The 16041-nt window shown below is 40.8% G+C and overlaps 1 protein-coding gene across 1 annotated transcript in view; it reads left to right on the top strand.

The window, feature by feature from the left end:
* Positions 1-9240: 9240 nt before the first annotated feature.
* The window catches only part of nalf1a (NALCN channel auxiliary factor 1a), a 91991-nt gene continuing 85190 nt past the window's right edge, over positions 9241-16041 (top strand). Inside the window, exon 1 of the mRNA XM_017456887.3 lies at positions 9241-9874. Within this exon, the coding sequence (XP_017312376.1) occupies positions 9266-9874 (609 nt within the window). The 5' untranslated portion in view covers positions 9241-9265. The remainder of the gene's footprint in view (positions 9875-16041) is intronic.

Raw genomic sequence — 16041 nt, 5'->3', positions numbered from 1 at the left:
ATAATTAGAGTATAAAGTTCTAAGTAGCACATATATGTATCTTGTTATTTATTATTTCCTTAACAGTAAGGCTGAATGTTGTCTTGATCCGATCACAATCTCAATACGTTATTCTGAACATTCCTGCTTTTTTCTTTCAGGTTGGAAAACATTTAATGACATTCATTGTCTAAAAGCACCATTTTGGTGATCTCTCTCTTGCTCTCTCTCTCACTCTCACTCTGGGGGGGGATGAGAGGAGCTAAAGAGCCCTTTATAAAGGTAATCTAGGGGGAGTGAGGAAATCCTGTGGCCAGAGGGTTTGTACAGGAAAGTGAGGACACTGCTGCCAGGTAGGAGGACAGCAGGGGTCTGAGCTGAAATGGCTCCTTGAGTGCTTGTTCGAAGGGAGCACAAAATGTGAAAGGTTCCTGTATAGAAAAGGTCAGTGAAGTATCATGGGATTGCATCAGTCTTCACTGCCATTTTTCCTGTGCTGCTGCTACATGTTGCCTTTGGCTGTTCTTTGTTTTGTCCTATTAGAAATAAGATTAGACTATGGAAAATAAATACAGATCCTACATCTGTGCAAAAAAAATCTTTTCTTTTACAATCTTAAACAATAAATTAGTGATCGGGGTTTTAATTATGATCTGTAGAGAGAGCATTTTGTTGGTTCTTTCATAGTGAGAATGGATTTTTTGTTTTTGTTTGTTTAAAAGAAGCTTTATAGGAACACAATTTACAGAAGTGTCATCATTTCAGTCAGAGTTTAGTATGGAAAAACAATTTCAAGCTTGTTTGAATTTCTGTCACTCATGGAAGTTATAATCAGTTAGCAGTGGTAATTGAACATATCTCCTAAACAGACTGAAGAGATGTTCTATCGCTCCAGGTCTCACCAGGAATTAATTGCTGGGAAATGGCAGCATGCCTCTGACAGCAATGAGGCACCCCACATAGATACACTTACTAATAATGACTGGATTTGCCTTGCAAATGAACGTTTATTTACTTGAGATGAGTTCACCTACTGCTTTTGTGCAATTAACCATCCATTCCTATATTTTAAGGTTCATTCATGAACAAAAGCTTGAAGTAAAAAGCACACAATTATGAAGATTCTTTTTTTTTTTTTGGTCTGGGTTTATTCTCAGAGATTCTCTGAGAAATCTAGCTCCTAAACATTTCCAAAACAGTCCATTAAGGAAACTGAATTGAAATGACAGTACTGTACATTTTCGTGAGTTGATGTCTGGTTGTAAAAGGTAATTCAAGCTACAGCTCCTGAATGACATCAATTAGTCATTATGTCCCATTTCAGATTCTTCTGGGATTACTGCAGAATAAAGCGGTATACATGGCTGCAGATTGGCATGCAGATCTACATCACAGCTCTGGTCCAACTGGCTCCTCTCGGCTCTGCTTCCTGCCAAATGCAGCTTTTATTGCTATTATTGCATCAGGCCATTAGACTTCCATTCAGTGACAGCTTTGTAATGGCGCTGTTATTGTATATGGATGTAGTGGATCCCTGGTGGCAGACACCTGGTCTGCTTAATACAGAAGTATTAGTGTAATAGGACGCTAGTATAAATGAAGATCAGTTCTTATTGCTTCCTGTTGGACTATTGGAATGGGGTCAAAGATAGGAAGGGCTCTAAGCATGTACAAGAGACTTGTTGTACATTACAAGAGCTGAAAGAGAAACATCAAACCATATACTACTAAGATCTTCTAAGGATATACAGTACTGTACAAAAGTTTGCCTGAATAATCAAGCCTCAACTCTGACCTTCTTCCAAACCTCTTGTTCCCATGGAAGTAACAGTGATCAAATAATAATAATACTAATAATCTCTGAAGTGTCGTCCACAATAACTGGAACGGACCCTCACCATCTACTTTATTAGTAACACTGATATACCTGCACAATCATGCAATTATACAGCCAGCCAATCATGGGGCAGCAGCACAGTGCATACAATCATACAGATACAGGTCAAGAGCTTCAGTTCACATCAAATAACAGAATGGGGGGGGGGGGGGGGGGGTAATCTCAGTGACTTTTATCGTGGAATATTGTTGGTGTCACTAGATCTTTTTCCAGTCTTCAGCTGTCCGGTTTCTGTGAGCTTGTGCCCAATGCTCTCTAAAACATTTAACAATAAATAAAGCAGACAACAATTCGACCATGACTGCCTGCGTCAGGCAGTAAAAACATTGAATGACAAACAATGAAAAACTCCAAAACGTCAATCATCATCTCCAAAATAATAAAATCACCAATAATCACAATAAACACCAATAATATTGATGATTTTATTATTCTGGAGAAGATGATTCACTTGTTAGAGTTTTTCTTTGGATAAATGTTTGCTTGTTTGTTGTCCATGCCCAGTGTAAGGCGTGTCTATTTAAAGATTGTTTTTACTGCCTGACGAAGACTGTCATGGTCAAAATGTTTTCTGCTCTATTTATTGTTAAATGTTTTTGAGAGCATTATAGCAGTGTGCCGTCCTTTCTTGCTTTTATGATCTATTTGGCCATGCACCTGTTAAAACTTTTTGGATTTGCGCACACTATCCTGTTTTTCTTGTGCCCACTGTGGATTTAGATTCCTGTTCTTGGATCACAAGAGTAAAACCCAATGGAATCATCTGCTGTTGCAGCCTGTCTGCCTCAAGGTTTGTAGTGTTATGTGTTGTATAGAGTGGTTAGTGGCTTGAACCAGTCTGGCCATTCTTCTCTGACGTCTCTCATTAACAAGCCATTGCTGTTCACTGGGTGTTTGATTTTTCCACACCATCCCAGCATCCCCAAATTGATGTTTAATGTGAACACTGACTTGACTGGTATCTAAATGATTTTATGCATTTTGCTGCTGCTTGGTCCTAATAACATGGACAGTGACTGTTTGCATGACACTTCACTGAAATTAATACCTGAGTAATAGAAATATTACATTTGTCTAGGATGATTTGTAGGAAAGGCTATTTTTTTGGTAAATTGCACCGGCTCCTGCAGGTCTGTGTCAAAGATTTCTTGAACTGTTTTTTTCTTGAACTCTCCCAGCTTAAGCACCCCTTTTAATCAATGTAAGAAAAATCTAACTCAGATTTATGGATACACATTAGAGTGTATTGATCTACATTAAGCTTTACTACATCTGTCCATTTGTTATTAATCTTTATGTGTGGGTGTGGGATTTGGTGAAGTGTCACAGTTTTTAAATATCAATTTAATATGGAATAAACCATTGGTTTTTAAAAAAATATATACTGTTTAAATATTATTATTATTTTTTTAATATATCAGAATATTTCAATAAATATTTATTACAAGAACATAATATATATGCACACAGTATATAAGTTAAATATACACTGTACTGATTAGTCCTATATTTTGGTTGCCCAGAAACAGTACGTAGAGCCTAAATGTATCCATAGTCCTTACTCTCCTCTAAAAAAAAAAAAGCTTCTAATGTAGCACATTGTGTTTGTGCCCTTGATACAACGTCATCTAGTTGCCCAGAATTCCAGCTATGAGCTGTTGTGTGTGAACATTATTTTCTCTCCATACTGTATGTGCTAGCAGAAGAGTTATTTGACAGCTTTTCACTGCATTTTATTTTGTACTGTTTCGTCAGGCATTCCACATGCTACCTGTGTGTTCCTGATTCTGAACAAAATAAATAATCTGTCATCTACAGTACATTTCACAAACCGCACAAAAGATCTTAAACTACCCCAAAAAATATGGGCATTGAAAACAAAACACACTTTTCTTCTTTTTTTCTTAGGCTTTGTGTGGGAAACAAGATCACCATGGTGCACAGGCATTTTCTGACGAACCATTCCATCGTAGGCATGCTGTATGCACTTACACTTTACCTTTGTTTGGAGAAATTTATTAGATTTAATTCTGATAATTTGCTAAAAAAACAAAACAAAACAAAAAAACAAGAAGAAGAACATCTCGATGACAATGGAGTACTTTTAAACTATCCCAGTTTGTTGGAAAAAATAGCAACCCTGGCAACTCTGTGATTAACTGTCTTGTCCACTGCTCCTCCTCTATTGAAAATGTTCATGAAGGGAGTATGGGGCAGTGTGATTCATGCCCCACGGGGCCTTTATTAGTGCTTGCTGCAGTTGCCAGTTTTTACCATTAGATGCTAGAATAACTCTGTGGAGCTAAAGTGAGTATGCTACCCCATGATTGCAAGGTGAGTAAATCACTGGAACATTAGCTTATATCTGTGAAAGAGCAACATCTTTTAAATAATTGGTCACTCAAAAAAGGGCAATTTGTATTTCAATGGAATTTAAAGTAAACGTGGACTTTATGAAGAATAACATTTGTTGAATAGCTGATATATATGGTTCCCCAAGGCCGAGCCACCACTGTAGCCCAGACACATAAATTGATTATTCCGGGCATGTGACCTAGTGTTTTGTTCACCCCTGTGCTGTCGGCATATTTTGGATGATGGAAGTGATATGGCAAATAATGGAAGTGATATGGCCTTTGGAACAAAATCATCATGAACAGATGACCCACTTTCATTTTCACATTTGCTCTCGGGCCTGTTTTTATTCTTGATCTTCCCATTGTCTGCCACTGTAGTTGTTTAAATGTGATTCCTTTAAATGGGCATGCAATAAAGCAGCCTGAACGTCTGTTACATGCATCTGTTGACTGTTTCAGTACAAGTTCGGCAGTCAAATAAAAACACAAATTTATCAAATTTGAACATCCAATTAAACTTAATAATAACAATATTAGAGTAACTGCAAAGTATACAAATCAATGTTAACCTCAAAAGAGAACAGCATGGCAAAAGAGTGCATTCACTGATAGACATATCAGGCTGGTAACCAGCTGTTATTCATCTGTAAGTTCATTAAAACATTTAAATCTATGTGAGAACATTGTGTATGAATTACACAACGTAGAACATAAATCATATACAGTACACGTTTGTCATCTTCATGACCTTAGGCAAAGTGCAGGTTCCATTCATCCATACACTTTAACTTGTAGGGTAACTTACACTGTAATATCAGTGTAAGCCAGGTTAGATAACTGCATAAATGTGCAGGTGTACAAATGTTCCTAATAAAGTGGATGGTTAGTGTATACTGGAAGAATTTGAATTATAATGTAAGCAGTGCCATCCAGGGCACTCACAACTGGGCCACACAGTTTTGTGTGAAGGCTGTGAGGAGTCATTCTCAATGCTACTGGCTTTGTATATGCATTGTTAAACGCAAGTGTCCTCAGTTGAGCAAAGTTCAAATATCATTATCTAAATTGCTAAATAGCAGAATAAGCATGTAACATGGAGTGCTGAAATAGGCGGATGTTTCTGGTGCAGCGGGGCACTGAGAAGCCTGTTTGCCTCAGGAAAGAAGATTGAAAGAAACCTTGATTGTGTTTCTCGATTGTTTTTTTCTCCTGTAGGGTCTTGTGTTCTGAAAAAGCAAGCTTGATGATGTGATTTGACCTATGCTCAGTGGCACAGTCATGTGTCCTGAACACAAAAAGCAGTGGGCCGAGCACACGGCTTTGGGGGATGCCGGTGATCAGAATGGTGGTGCTGAAAGAAATGTTACCAATTCTTTATGCACTGATTGTATTGTGAATTCTGAATTGAAGTCATTGAACAGCACTTGTTCTCATAGCTGTCCTTTATGTCCTTGAAGGTAATTTTATAGTACCACCTTCACATGCTGTACCACCATTAGTCAACCAGACAGCTAGCAAATGCGGTACTATGTAAAGCTTTTTTCCTGCTGTCAAAATGAATGGTACAAATTCGATTGACTTTGGAATGAATAAAAGTGACTTTTATCTGAATGCAGCTTAGAATCATCTTTACAATTGCAATGATAATGTTTAGATGGTAGATCTCTGGTTAGTGTTTGTGTGGAGTTTTGCATGTTCTCCCATATTCATGTTAGTTTCTTTTGGGTTCTTATTTTCTCTCCTACCTCCAAAAAACATTCCAGTTGGTAGATTTGATACCCTAAATTTGCACTTTTTGACCACTTAGTACACAGTTATAAAAGAGAATTATTTATAATTGCACTTTCCTTTGTCCCCCAGAAGAGGACAGGTTCCCTTTTGAGTCTGGTTCTTCTTAAAGTTTGTTCCTCATATCCTTTTAGGGAGTTTTCCCTTGCCACCATCTCAGCTGGCTTGCTTATTAGGGATAAATTTATACATTTAAATTTATATCCTGAATTTATATATTTCTTTAAAGCTGCTTTTGACAATGTCCACTGTTAAAAGTGCTTTACAAATTAAATTGAATTGAACTGAATTAAAATGAAATTGTGTGAATTGAGTGTGAATGATTGTGTGAATGTGTGTATGCATGGTGCCTTGCAACAGACTAGTGTCCCATGCCAGGTGTTTTCCCAGTGTTTCCTCGTAGGCTCTGGATTCACCTCAATGTTGATTAGGATAAAGTGATTACTGAAAATGAATAGAATTACTGAAAATTAAGACTTTGGGTTTATTGTTTTAGCTGTAATTGCTTAAATCTGTAAATGTGCATAGTTATGCAAATATAACTACCATAATTTATATCAGCAAGAATTAGAGTGTAATTTATTGTATGCTCTCTATATAAAATTAAATTTAAAGAGTGTGAGCATTTTATTAGTTCAGGTATTTTTCACAAGTAAACACGCTTCAAGCTGTTAATATGCTGAGATTTGGCAAACGACATCTAAGCAAAGGACACACATGCTGTTGATTACCCACCTCTCATGTGTCAGGCTTCAGGTCAAAACACTGCATAAGTGTGTGTGTGTGTGTGTGTGTGTGTGTGTGTGTGTGTGTGTGTGTGTGTGTGTGTGTGTGTGCGTGTGCAGGTGTGTCTGTGTGAGTGTGTGTAGTGTGAATGTGAGAGAAGGTTCACACTATACCATATGGCTGTCCACTGTGAGACAAAATAGAAAAACAGGAACTCGCAGCAGAGTATCTTCCCAGTGCTTTGGCTCGACCTTCTTAAGACTTGATGTGTGACAGAGTAGTCTTTATTCGAACAAAGAGCTTTTATATACAGTACAAATACATAAAACAGTTACATAAACCGTAAATACAAAAGTTGTAATTAAACACTCCAAACCAACATTAAAGAGTTGTAGGGTTCTTAAACTGCATATTGATGAGTAAGGTTTTCCAATGCTGGAATGAATGGCCCAGCTTCATTCTGTCTAAATATTTCTCAAAAACAAAATGCCTCAGCTATTCCAAGGGTATTTAAATATTGATACTAAGGCACCCTCTAAACACCATTAACCTCTGACTGTGCATGCATATACACTAACCAGCCACTTTAATAGGAACATCTGTGCCCCTGTAATTATCCCGTCCACCAATAATGTGGCAAAATCCTAAAAATTACAGGTCAGGAGCTTCAGTTAATGTTCCCATCAAACATCAGAATGTGTAAAAATTGCGATCTCAGTGACTCAGTGATTATGGCATGGTTGTTGGTGCCAGACAAGTTTGTTTGAGTATTTCAGAAACTGCAAATCTCCTGGGATCTTCAACAGTCTCTAAAGTTTACACAGAATAGTGCAAAAAAAAGTTTGGATTTTTGCATGTTCTTCCTGTGACCATGCGGGTTCCCTTAGGTTCTCTGGTGTCCTCCCATCTCCCAAAAACATGCAGGTAAGTGAATTGCTCTGGCCGAGGGGTGTTGTGTTTTTTTTTTTTTTTTTTTTGTGTGTGTGAATGAGTGTGTGCATGGTGTCCCTTACAGTGTGAGGGGCCACAGTGAAGTGCTTGTGTTTTTCTTGTTAGGAAGTAGACTATGTTTTACAGCACACAATGTCAGTATTAAATGAACACCACAGTGTTGAATAAACACCTAAAGTATGAGCATGTACAGTGTTGAATGAACACCAATAATGTTGAATGAACACTTAAAGTGCTGAATGACCATCTACCGAGTTGCAGGTACACCTAGTGTTGATTGAACAGCTACAGTCTTGAATAAACACCTAACGTGCTGAATGAACACCTACAGTGTTGTATATAGACCTAGTGCTGAATAAACACCTACAGTGTTGCATATAGACCTAGTGCTGAATAAACACCTACAGTGTTGCATATAGACCTAGTGCTGAATAAACACCTACAGTGTTCATGTGTACCTAGTGCTGAATGAACACCTACAGTGTTGCATGTATATCTGGTGCTGAATAAACACCTACAGTGTGCTCGGTGTGTACCTAGTGTGTACATTGTGTGTACCTAGTGTGTACCTTGTGTGTACCTAGTGTGCACCTTGTGTGTACCTAGTGCTGAATGAACACCTACAGTGTTGCATGTGTACCTAGTGCTGAATGAACACCTACAGTGTTGCATGTGTACCTAGTGCTGAATGAACACCGACAGTGTTGCATGCATATCTAGTGCTGAATGAACACCGACAGTATTGCATGCATATCTAGTGCTGAATGAACACCGACAGTGTTGCATGCATATCTAGCGCTGAATGAACACCGACAGTGTTGCATGCATATCTAGTGCTGAATGAACACCGACAGTACTGAATGAACCTTCAGTGTTGAATGAACACTTAAAGTGAACTTTAGAGTATACCTGTACTCAAATAAAGTATCTAAGGTGACTGAACACTGTAGATGTGTTAATTCGACGCACGGTTTTTCAGCTGTGCCTCGTACCATCTCAAACGCTGAAGATGACGTAAAACGCTCGCGCTCTCTAGAAGCATTCGGAAGCGCGCGGCGACGGCGGCGCGCGACGTAAACGTCAGAGCAAGATGAGCGCGGCGGATGTCGAGGGGGAAGAGGCCACCTCGTGCAGACGCGGAAGCGCCGGATCGAGTCCCTGCGCTTCCAGCCAGAAACCCCGGAACCAGAGCCAGCGGCCCGAGCGCACCGCGGCGGCTCTGCGCCAAGCGCGAGAGCGGAGCGCGTGACGAACAACGAAGAAACCATGTTGCTGCGCACGCGACCGCCTCTTCTTCGTCTTCTTCTACTTCTTGTTCTTTCTCGCCCTCTCGAGCGGGCCTTCGACGATGCACGCAGTGATAATAATCCCATCGTCCCCCAAATGGACTAAGTGATTATCGCAGATCATCGCGGAGGGAAGCCGCCGTTCAGTGTCACGGAGGAGAAGTGAAGGTATCGAAAGGGGGAAAAACGGACGCGCGAGGCGGACCTCAACGTCAAATGACTATAGGGGCAGAAAAGAAGCCGCCACGGTGGAGTCGGCCGGTGCTGCGCTTGTCCGAAATATGACCAGCGGCGCTCGCAAGCCACGGCAGAGAGATGACGGTTTAACGCACCGGCTTGCACCGCGCGAGAACGAGCAGCAGTCCGCAGACTCCGAGCGGGCGCACCGATGGCGGCTCTCCTTGGCGTCGCTCGTCGTCTTTGCCGCGCTGCTGTCTGACCGGCCGCGCTTCTGCGCCGAGGCCAAGCTCAACAGGAGCCGAGACGAGGAGCCGGCCAGGATCGTTTCACCTCGAGACGCCATTTCCATTGGAAACACTAGTGAACCGCCGTGGAGACTGGAAACGTCCAGGAACTGCTTCACGTTCGCCGACGCGGACCACTTGTGTGCGGGCCTCTCGGGTCCAGACGTGAACCCGAGCGACTTGTACCTCTCGTTTTGCAACGCCTACTCGCTAATGGATTTGCTGTACGGCTTGACGAACCCGGACGACTTGAACTGCAGTGTGGATGCGCTCTCGAGCGGCGACCCGTCCAGGTGTACCCTGTGCGTGCAGGCGTACCAGCGCTATGACCTGCACGCTCAGGAGAAATACGAGGAGTTCGAGAGCATGACCGAGCGCTACGAGACGGACGCGTACTCGGTGCGAACGTGCATGGATGAGTGTAAGGTAGGGGGGCCGCGAATGGTACAATTTCTTCGTTATTAGTCGGGTTTTCGTCTAGTAGTCATGGTAACTGACTAAGGTTTCAAACTAAGTACCGGTGATAATGATTTGCTTTTCTAAACCAGAGTACTAATGTGGTGTCTATGCGTAATATACTTCATTTCAGGATGAAAGAACAGCTGCATATTGTACAGGCCTACCCTGCGTTTTAGTTCTCTTTGCCTGTTGCATTCACAGTGTACACACAACGGCAAAAACACAGCGTTCTAGCGCATCAGGTTGCAGCTGGCCAAGGTTACTGTGTCAGTGCACCAGCAGCTTCAAAGCAGATCTTTTAGTCAGTGTGTGTGTGTGTGCGTGTGTGCGCGCGCGCGCGCTCTTCCAGGCTGTGCGGAAAGGATAAGGTTTTTTTTTGGTTGTTGTTTTTTTTGTGTGTTTTTACAGGCCAGGTGTTCGCTCACATCCGTACCACTCCACGTTTGAGTACATTTCAATAACACTAAATAGGGCACCGGCGCTTCCCCGCGGCTAATCTGCTAGAAGAGCCTCCCCTCCTCATGTGGCCTTTGTTTGCACATCACTCACTCCACGCGCGCCTCTTAACCGCGCATAAAACTCAACGTTAAGGTTAAATAGCTGACATTGTCACCATAAGCGGCGAGGTAAAAACCGAGGCCGAAGATGGCTGCGCTGATAAGGGAACGATCGTGATGTGTTCTCGTTGCTGTTGCTGAGTGTCATTACTAATGGTCAAACATTTACTGCTATTGAGAAACGCAGCGCGAGGCGCCTTTTAAATGAAGTAGGTAAACTGCTGAATGAGTGGCTGACGTGTTGCGCTCTGTCATTGGACCGTTTGATGAGGAAGAAATTCTTGGGTAAGTGTGTGTGTGTGTGTGTGTGTGTGTGTGTGTGTGAGAGAGAGAGAGAGAGGGAGAGAGAGAGATTCACTGTCCATGGTCCTGAAAACTCGACAGTATGTGTGCATATAATGGAGCGTAAACATTTAATCTATGTTTACTATCAGCTCGCAATTTAAGACATCATTAGCTTAATGCAACAACCTAGCTTAGCCTAATTGTAGGCTATGATCTGTCTCTAGAAGCAGTGTTGCCTTTTAATGAAAACAAAACGGTCTTTGTGCATGTGTGGGAGAGTGTGTGTATGTTTTTGCCCCAAGGGCAGGAATTTTTGAGAGTTTCGACCTAGTGGGAATATTTGGCTGGACCCCATGAGGAAATATTGCTTTTTATTAAATTCAAACAAACAAAAACTAAGAGGGAAAATGTTTCCTTTTAGTTGCTGAGGTTCAAGTTATGGTTAGATTTAGGTGTAGGCATAGCATTGATTAAAACTATTGCCCCAAAGTTGGAAGAACACAATTGTCTAGAATGTCTTTGTATGCTGTAGCATTATGATTTCTCTTCCCTAGAGCTAAGGGGCCCAAACCTGTTCTGACATGACAATGCCCCTGTGCACAAGTGTGTGCCATAAAGACATGCCTTGCCAAGGTTCGTGTGGAAGAACTCGAGGGGCCTGCACAGAGCCATGACCTCAACCCCAATAAACACCTTCAGGATAAATTGGAACACTGATTGCAAGTTAAGCCTCCCACAGCTATGCTCCAAGATGTAGTCGAAAACCGTCCTAGAAGAGTAGAGGCTGTTATAACAGCAAAGCGGGGACTAACTCCATATTATTGGCCATGGTTTTGGAACAGGATGTTCAACAAGCACATACTGATCAGGTGTCTACATACTTTTGGCCATATCGTGTCATATGTCAGTGGAAGGTCCTCACAAGGATAGTAAGATAATTATGTATTTGTGTGTTTGTGTTAATAGGCTCATTGGAAAGATTTTGCATTATGCTTTTCAAAGTATGCAAAACCGAGTAGGATTTTATCTTGGCTATGTTTGCTGCGATAGACGGTGTTCCCGGTGTTACACGGTGTTCGGCCGCACACCGATTACATCACTTGCCCACCGTGGCACCGCCCCCACTGTCATTTTGCTTTTTTATAGTAATAAAAATGATTTAGTTCGGTTAGAGAATGGACGCTACAATTAAAAACCGAATGCGTCTGCTCAATTCAGCATGACCCGCATGACGCAGCGCAGATCAGATTTCATTTAGCACGAGTGAGAGTGAGGCGAGCTGACTGACAAGACGATGGCGGAAGATTTGGTTTCAAAAGTTCTTTGTTTAATGTAAGCGAGTTTGTCATTGTTTTGAAGTTGTTGTGTTTATATTTAGAATAATAATGAACCCACTATTCAAGCAATTGCCGCCCCCGAATTGCAGCTAATTTGATAGCGAAAATATACTGCACATGGGCGTTCATAAACAATTTAAAAGCGAGGGGGAAAAGAGGGGAAAAAGAGGTAAATACCATTCATACCGGTATTGTCGTCACACGTTGATTAACCGGTGGGAAAATTTACTCCCCGTCACATCCCTAGACTTGGCATACTGGATGTTGATGTTCCGGCATCCCATCTGGGCTGTATTCACACCTTCCGTCATGGCCAGAGTTCCTCATATAGGCTGTGGATTCACAGTGAACCTGACCACAATGAAGCATTTGCTGAAGAAGAATGAATGCAAGATGCTTTTCATGACAAAAATACATTGTGCATATGACAAAGTTTACAAGGGTAACATGGATGACCTGTTCTATTCATCCGAATACTAAGGTTTTACTAAATGTGAACTATTTTTCTGAAGGTTTATATAGAGTCAGGGCTTTGTGTGCTCATGTGTGTAAGTTACACTTGTTATGCTCAGTGCCAACACTCATACAGCTGCCTGCTACTGAAACATCCACACATGAATATGACAGTCTCAAACTTTTGTTTCAATCCATGAGAATACATAGGCCTAGGCTAATTTTTACAAACAGATAGAATCTTAACGTTTGTGTAATGCTGTGCCATGTAAATGGAATGACCTGAAAGCCTCTTGAAAAACGGTCATAAACTGATGGTCAGACCATAGTTTTCAATTTCTTATAGGGCCCACACAATTGTTTCGCCAAGTCATGGCATTTGACATACCATAAGCCATGTAAAAAGGACAGCTCAGCATCCTACTGGAAAACCTTGTCATATTTTATATTATTTCAAGACTCGGATACAGTCTGGCATTACCCCAGTTAGAAGCTTTATAGCATTTTAATTGGACCAATCAGCTACTTTCCAAAAAAAGTTTATTAGGAAAGCTTTCCATTTCTGACCACAAAAATTTTCAATGTGCGTAGATCTTAAACATGACAGGAGAAATGGTGCTGCTCATTGATTGCCAAAGAAAAAGGGTTTACATTATTGTGGAACTGCATAGAGATATTAAACAACAATGTTTTCAACATAAGGTAATGCCTTTTTAAGGTCAAAACACACATTAAAAGCCATAAATGTTAAACCTCTTTTTACATTCTGCCATCCTGATGCATTCTAATGCCGTTCTGCCTTCATGAACATTTTGTTGCTGAATTGCACAAAATGTTTCTGGTTGCATTTCCAACCAGTGGGAGTTGTGTCAAAAAATATGTACAGACATTCCTTGTCAGTTAGGTGTTACCCATTATCTTGTACCGTTTGTACCTTTAGTACAGTATGTACAGTACTGTGCAAAAGTTTTAGGCACCCTATTTATTTTAGTACAAACTTTGTTATAGATTTTTTATTCTATGACTTCTACATTATCAAGTCAGTACAAAAACCATTTTAGATTCCCAAATAGTAGTTTTCTAGCACAAAATTAAATGTTACAGAAGAATGTTTGTATGTCATTTAGGAAAGCTGCATATTACGTAAGAGACACTTTTCAGACAAAAAAACAAAATGAAGGCTGCTGGGTTTTGCTGAAAAAATAAGAAGCAAGTGAGTCAGTCAAAGTGTCCAGAAGAACCGTGGCTGATTCTGCAAGATGCTCGATAAAACATACCAGCTAATTTCCTTTTAAAACTGTACAAATTATACTGGAGACTACTATTTTAATTTTAATTTTAATTTTTTTTGTCACAACAAATATTGGCTTTATTTAATTTACTACTGCTCTTTACAGTTTTTTTTTTTAAATGTAGAAACATTAAAAGAGAGAAAAAAAGCATCTTTTCTCAGTACTGCATCTTTTACCTAGAAAGGTGCATATAGTGTACCCATCCATCCATTCATCCACTTATCCTACACAGGTCACAGGGGAGCCAAGGAAATATCTTAATGCAGGGAACACCCTGGAGGGAGTGCCAACCCAACACAGGGCACAATCGCACACACATTCATACACTATGGACAATTTAGAGATGCCAGTCAGCCTACAATGCATGTCTTTGGACTGGGGAAGGAAAGCGGAGTACCCTGAGGAAACCCTGAAGCACATGGAGAACATGCAAACTCCACACATACAGGGCAGAGGCAGGATTCGAGTCCCCAACAGCAGAGGTGTGAGGCAAATGTGCTAACCACCAAGCCATCGTACCCCCTCCCTGCAATATAGTGTACCTTTATTTCCAGGGAAATAAACATTATTAAAAAAAATACAAGCAAAAGGAAAGGTACAGTGCCAAGGAAAGGTACAACTTGGTACCCTTTTTTTCCTGAATGTGTATAATACAGCATTAAATCTCAGCAGTGACTTATGTAGAATTCAGTTCATGACAGTAACTAAAAGTAGGACAAATATGTTAAAGAATAACTATCAACATTTTTGAAGATCTTGATATTGACATTGATGGTAAATACCACACATAAATATGCTTGGAGAACACCAAGGTCAGTTCATCAAGGTGAACAGTAGGAGTGTTTCTTTGTAGCATGTTGTTTCCTCAAGTAATGACAAAAATGCCAAGTTCATTTTACACACACTTGTACAACAATTCTGTTGGATGAATTTCAATAGAGTCAGTGATATGGATGAAGGTGGCAGGAGTCAATCTGAGCTTCTGGCAGGAAGCTGCAAGAGATAGCCAGTCACAGCTGTGATTAAGCGGATGACAGAGAAAGGGAGAGAGAAAGAGAGATACAGAGAGAATGGGTAATCACTGTGACAGCGGATCAGCCCTCAGGTTGATTTAATCTGCCACTGTCTCAGCTCCATGACTAGCTACTGGCAGGAACTGTTGCTTTGTGTGTGTGTGTGTGTGTGTGTGTGTGTGTGTGTGTGTGTGTGTGTGTTTGCTTGTTGTAGCTGGGTAGCTGGGTAGGTGGTTAAAAATAGGGAACAGACACTTGAACGTGCACTCCACGAGGGGCAACTGCTTTCAGGGAAATAAAAAAACCTCAGAGAATGCACAGAGGATACAAACAGACATGTTTTGACTTAATAGTGTGCCATTTACAGCTAACACCTTGACTTTTAGGGATTCTTTGACTTTGCTAATACTTTCTTGAAGAGCTCCACATGCATGTCTCAAGTCAGGATGCTTTCTATCAAACTGGGCTGCAAATTGTTCTTCTGCCTTTGTATCACATATCCATGTTTTCTTCCAATTATCCAGTTAATACTGGACAGTTGTACACTCACTTTTAGTAACTGCTTTATTTACATTTACATTTAAGGCATTTTGCCAGACACCTTTATCCAGTTTACATCCTGATACTGGTTCATTAGATTACAGACTAAGAGTACTATCAGTATAAAAACTTTGCCCTGGTCATTGTCATGGTGGATCCAAAGCCCAGAGGAACACAAGGCATGAGGCGTGAATATAACCTGGATGGGAGGCAAGTCCATTGGAGGGCACCATGCACACTCAGTCACACACTCATTCACACCTATGGGCAATTTAGCATAGTTAACCTAGCTACTGGCATGTTTTTGGGAAGTTGGAGAAACCTGGAGAACCTGAAGGAAATTCATGTGTACATGATGAGAACAAACACAGAAACTCAGACAGTAACCCAAGTTCAGGATCAAACCCTGGAGCTGTGAGGCAGCAGTGCTACTACACCACTGTGCCACTCTTTCAGCAACTCATAACTTGAAATAGCAACAAGTGGAGCCCCAGTGTTCTAGAAATTCTCCTAGTCTAAGGTGATTTTAGGCTGTCTAACATTCCGAAAAGGTAAAGTTGGAAAACTCTCCTCATGATATGTCTGTATAAATATTTAATGCATTTTAATGTTTTCCAATTTGTTTCTTTTTCTCCTTTCTGTTTAAAAAAAAAAAAT

This window comes from Ictalurus punctatus, chromosome 26, assembly GCF_001660625.3.
Source record: "Ictalurus punctatus breed USDA103 chromosome 26, Coco_2.0, whole genome shotgun sequence".
NCBI lineage: Eukaryota > Metazoa > Chordata > Actinopteri > Siluriformes > Ictaluridae > Ictalurus > Ictalurus punctatus.
This window is presented reverse-complemented; position numbering and strand designations above follow the sequence as displayed.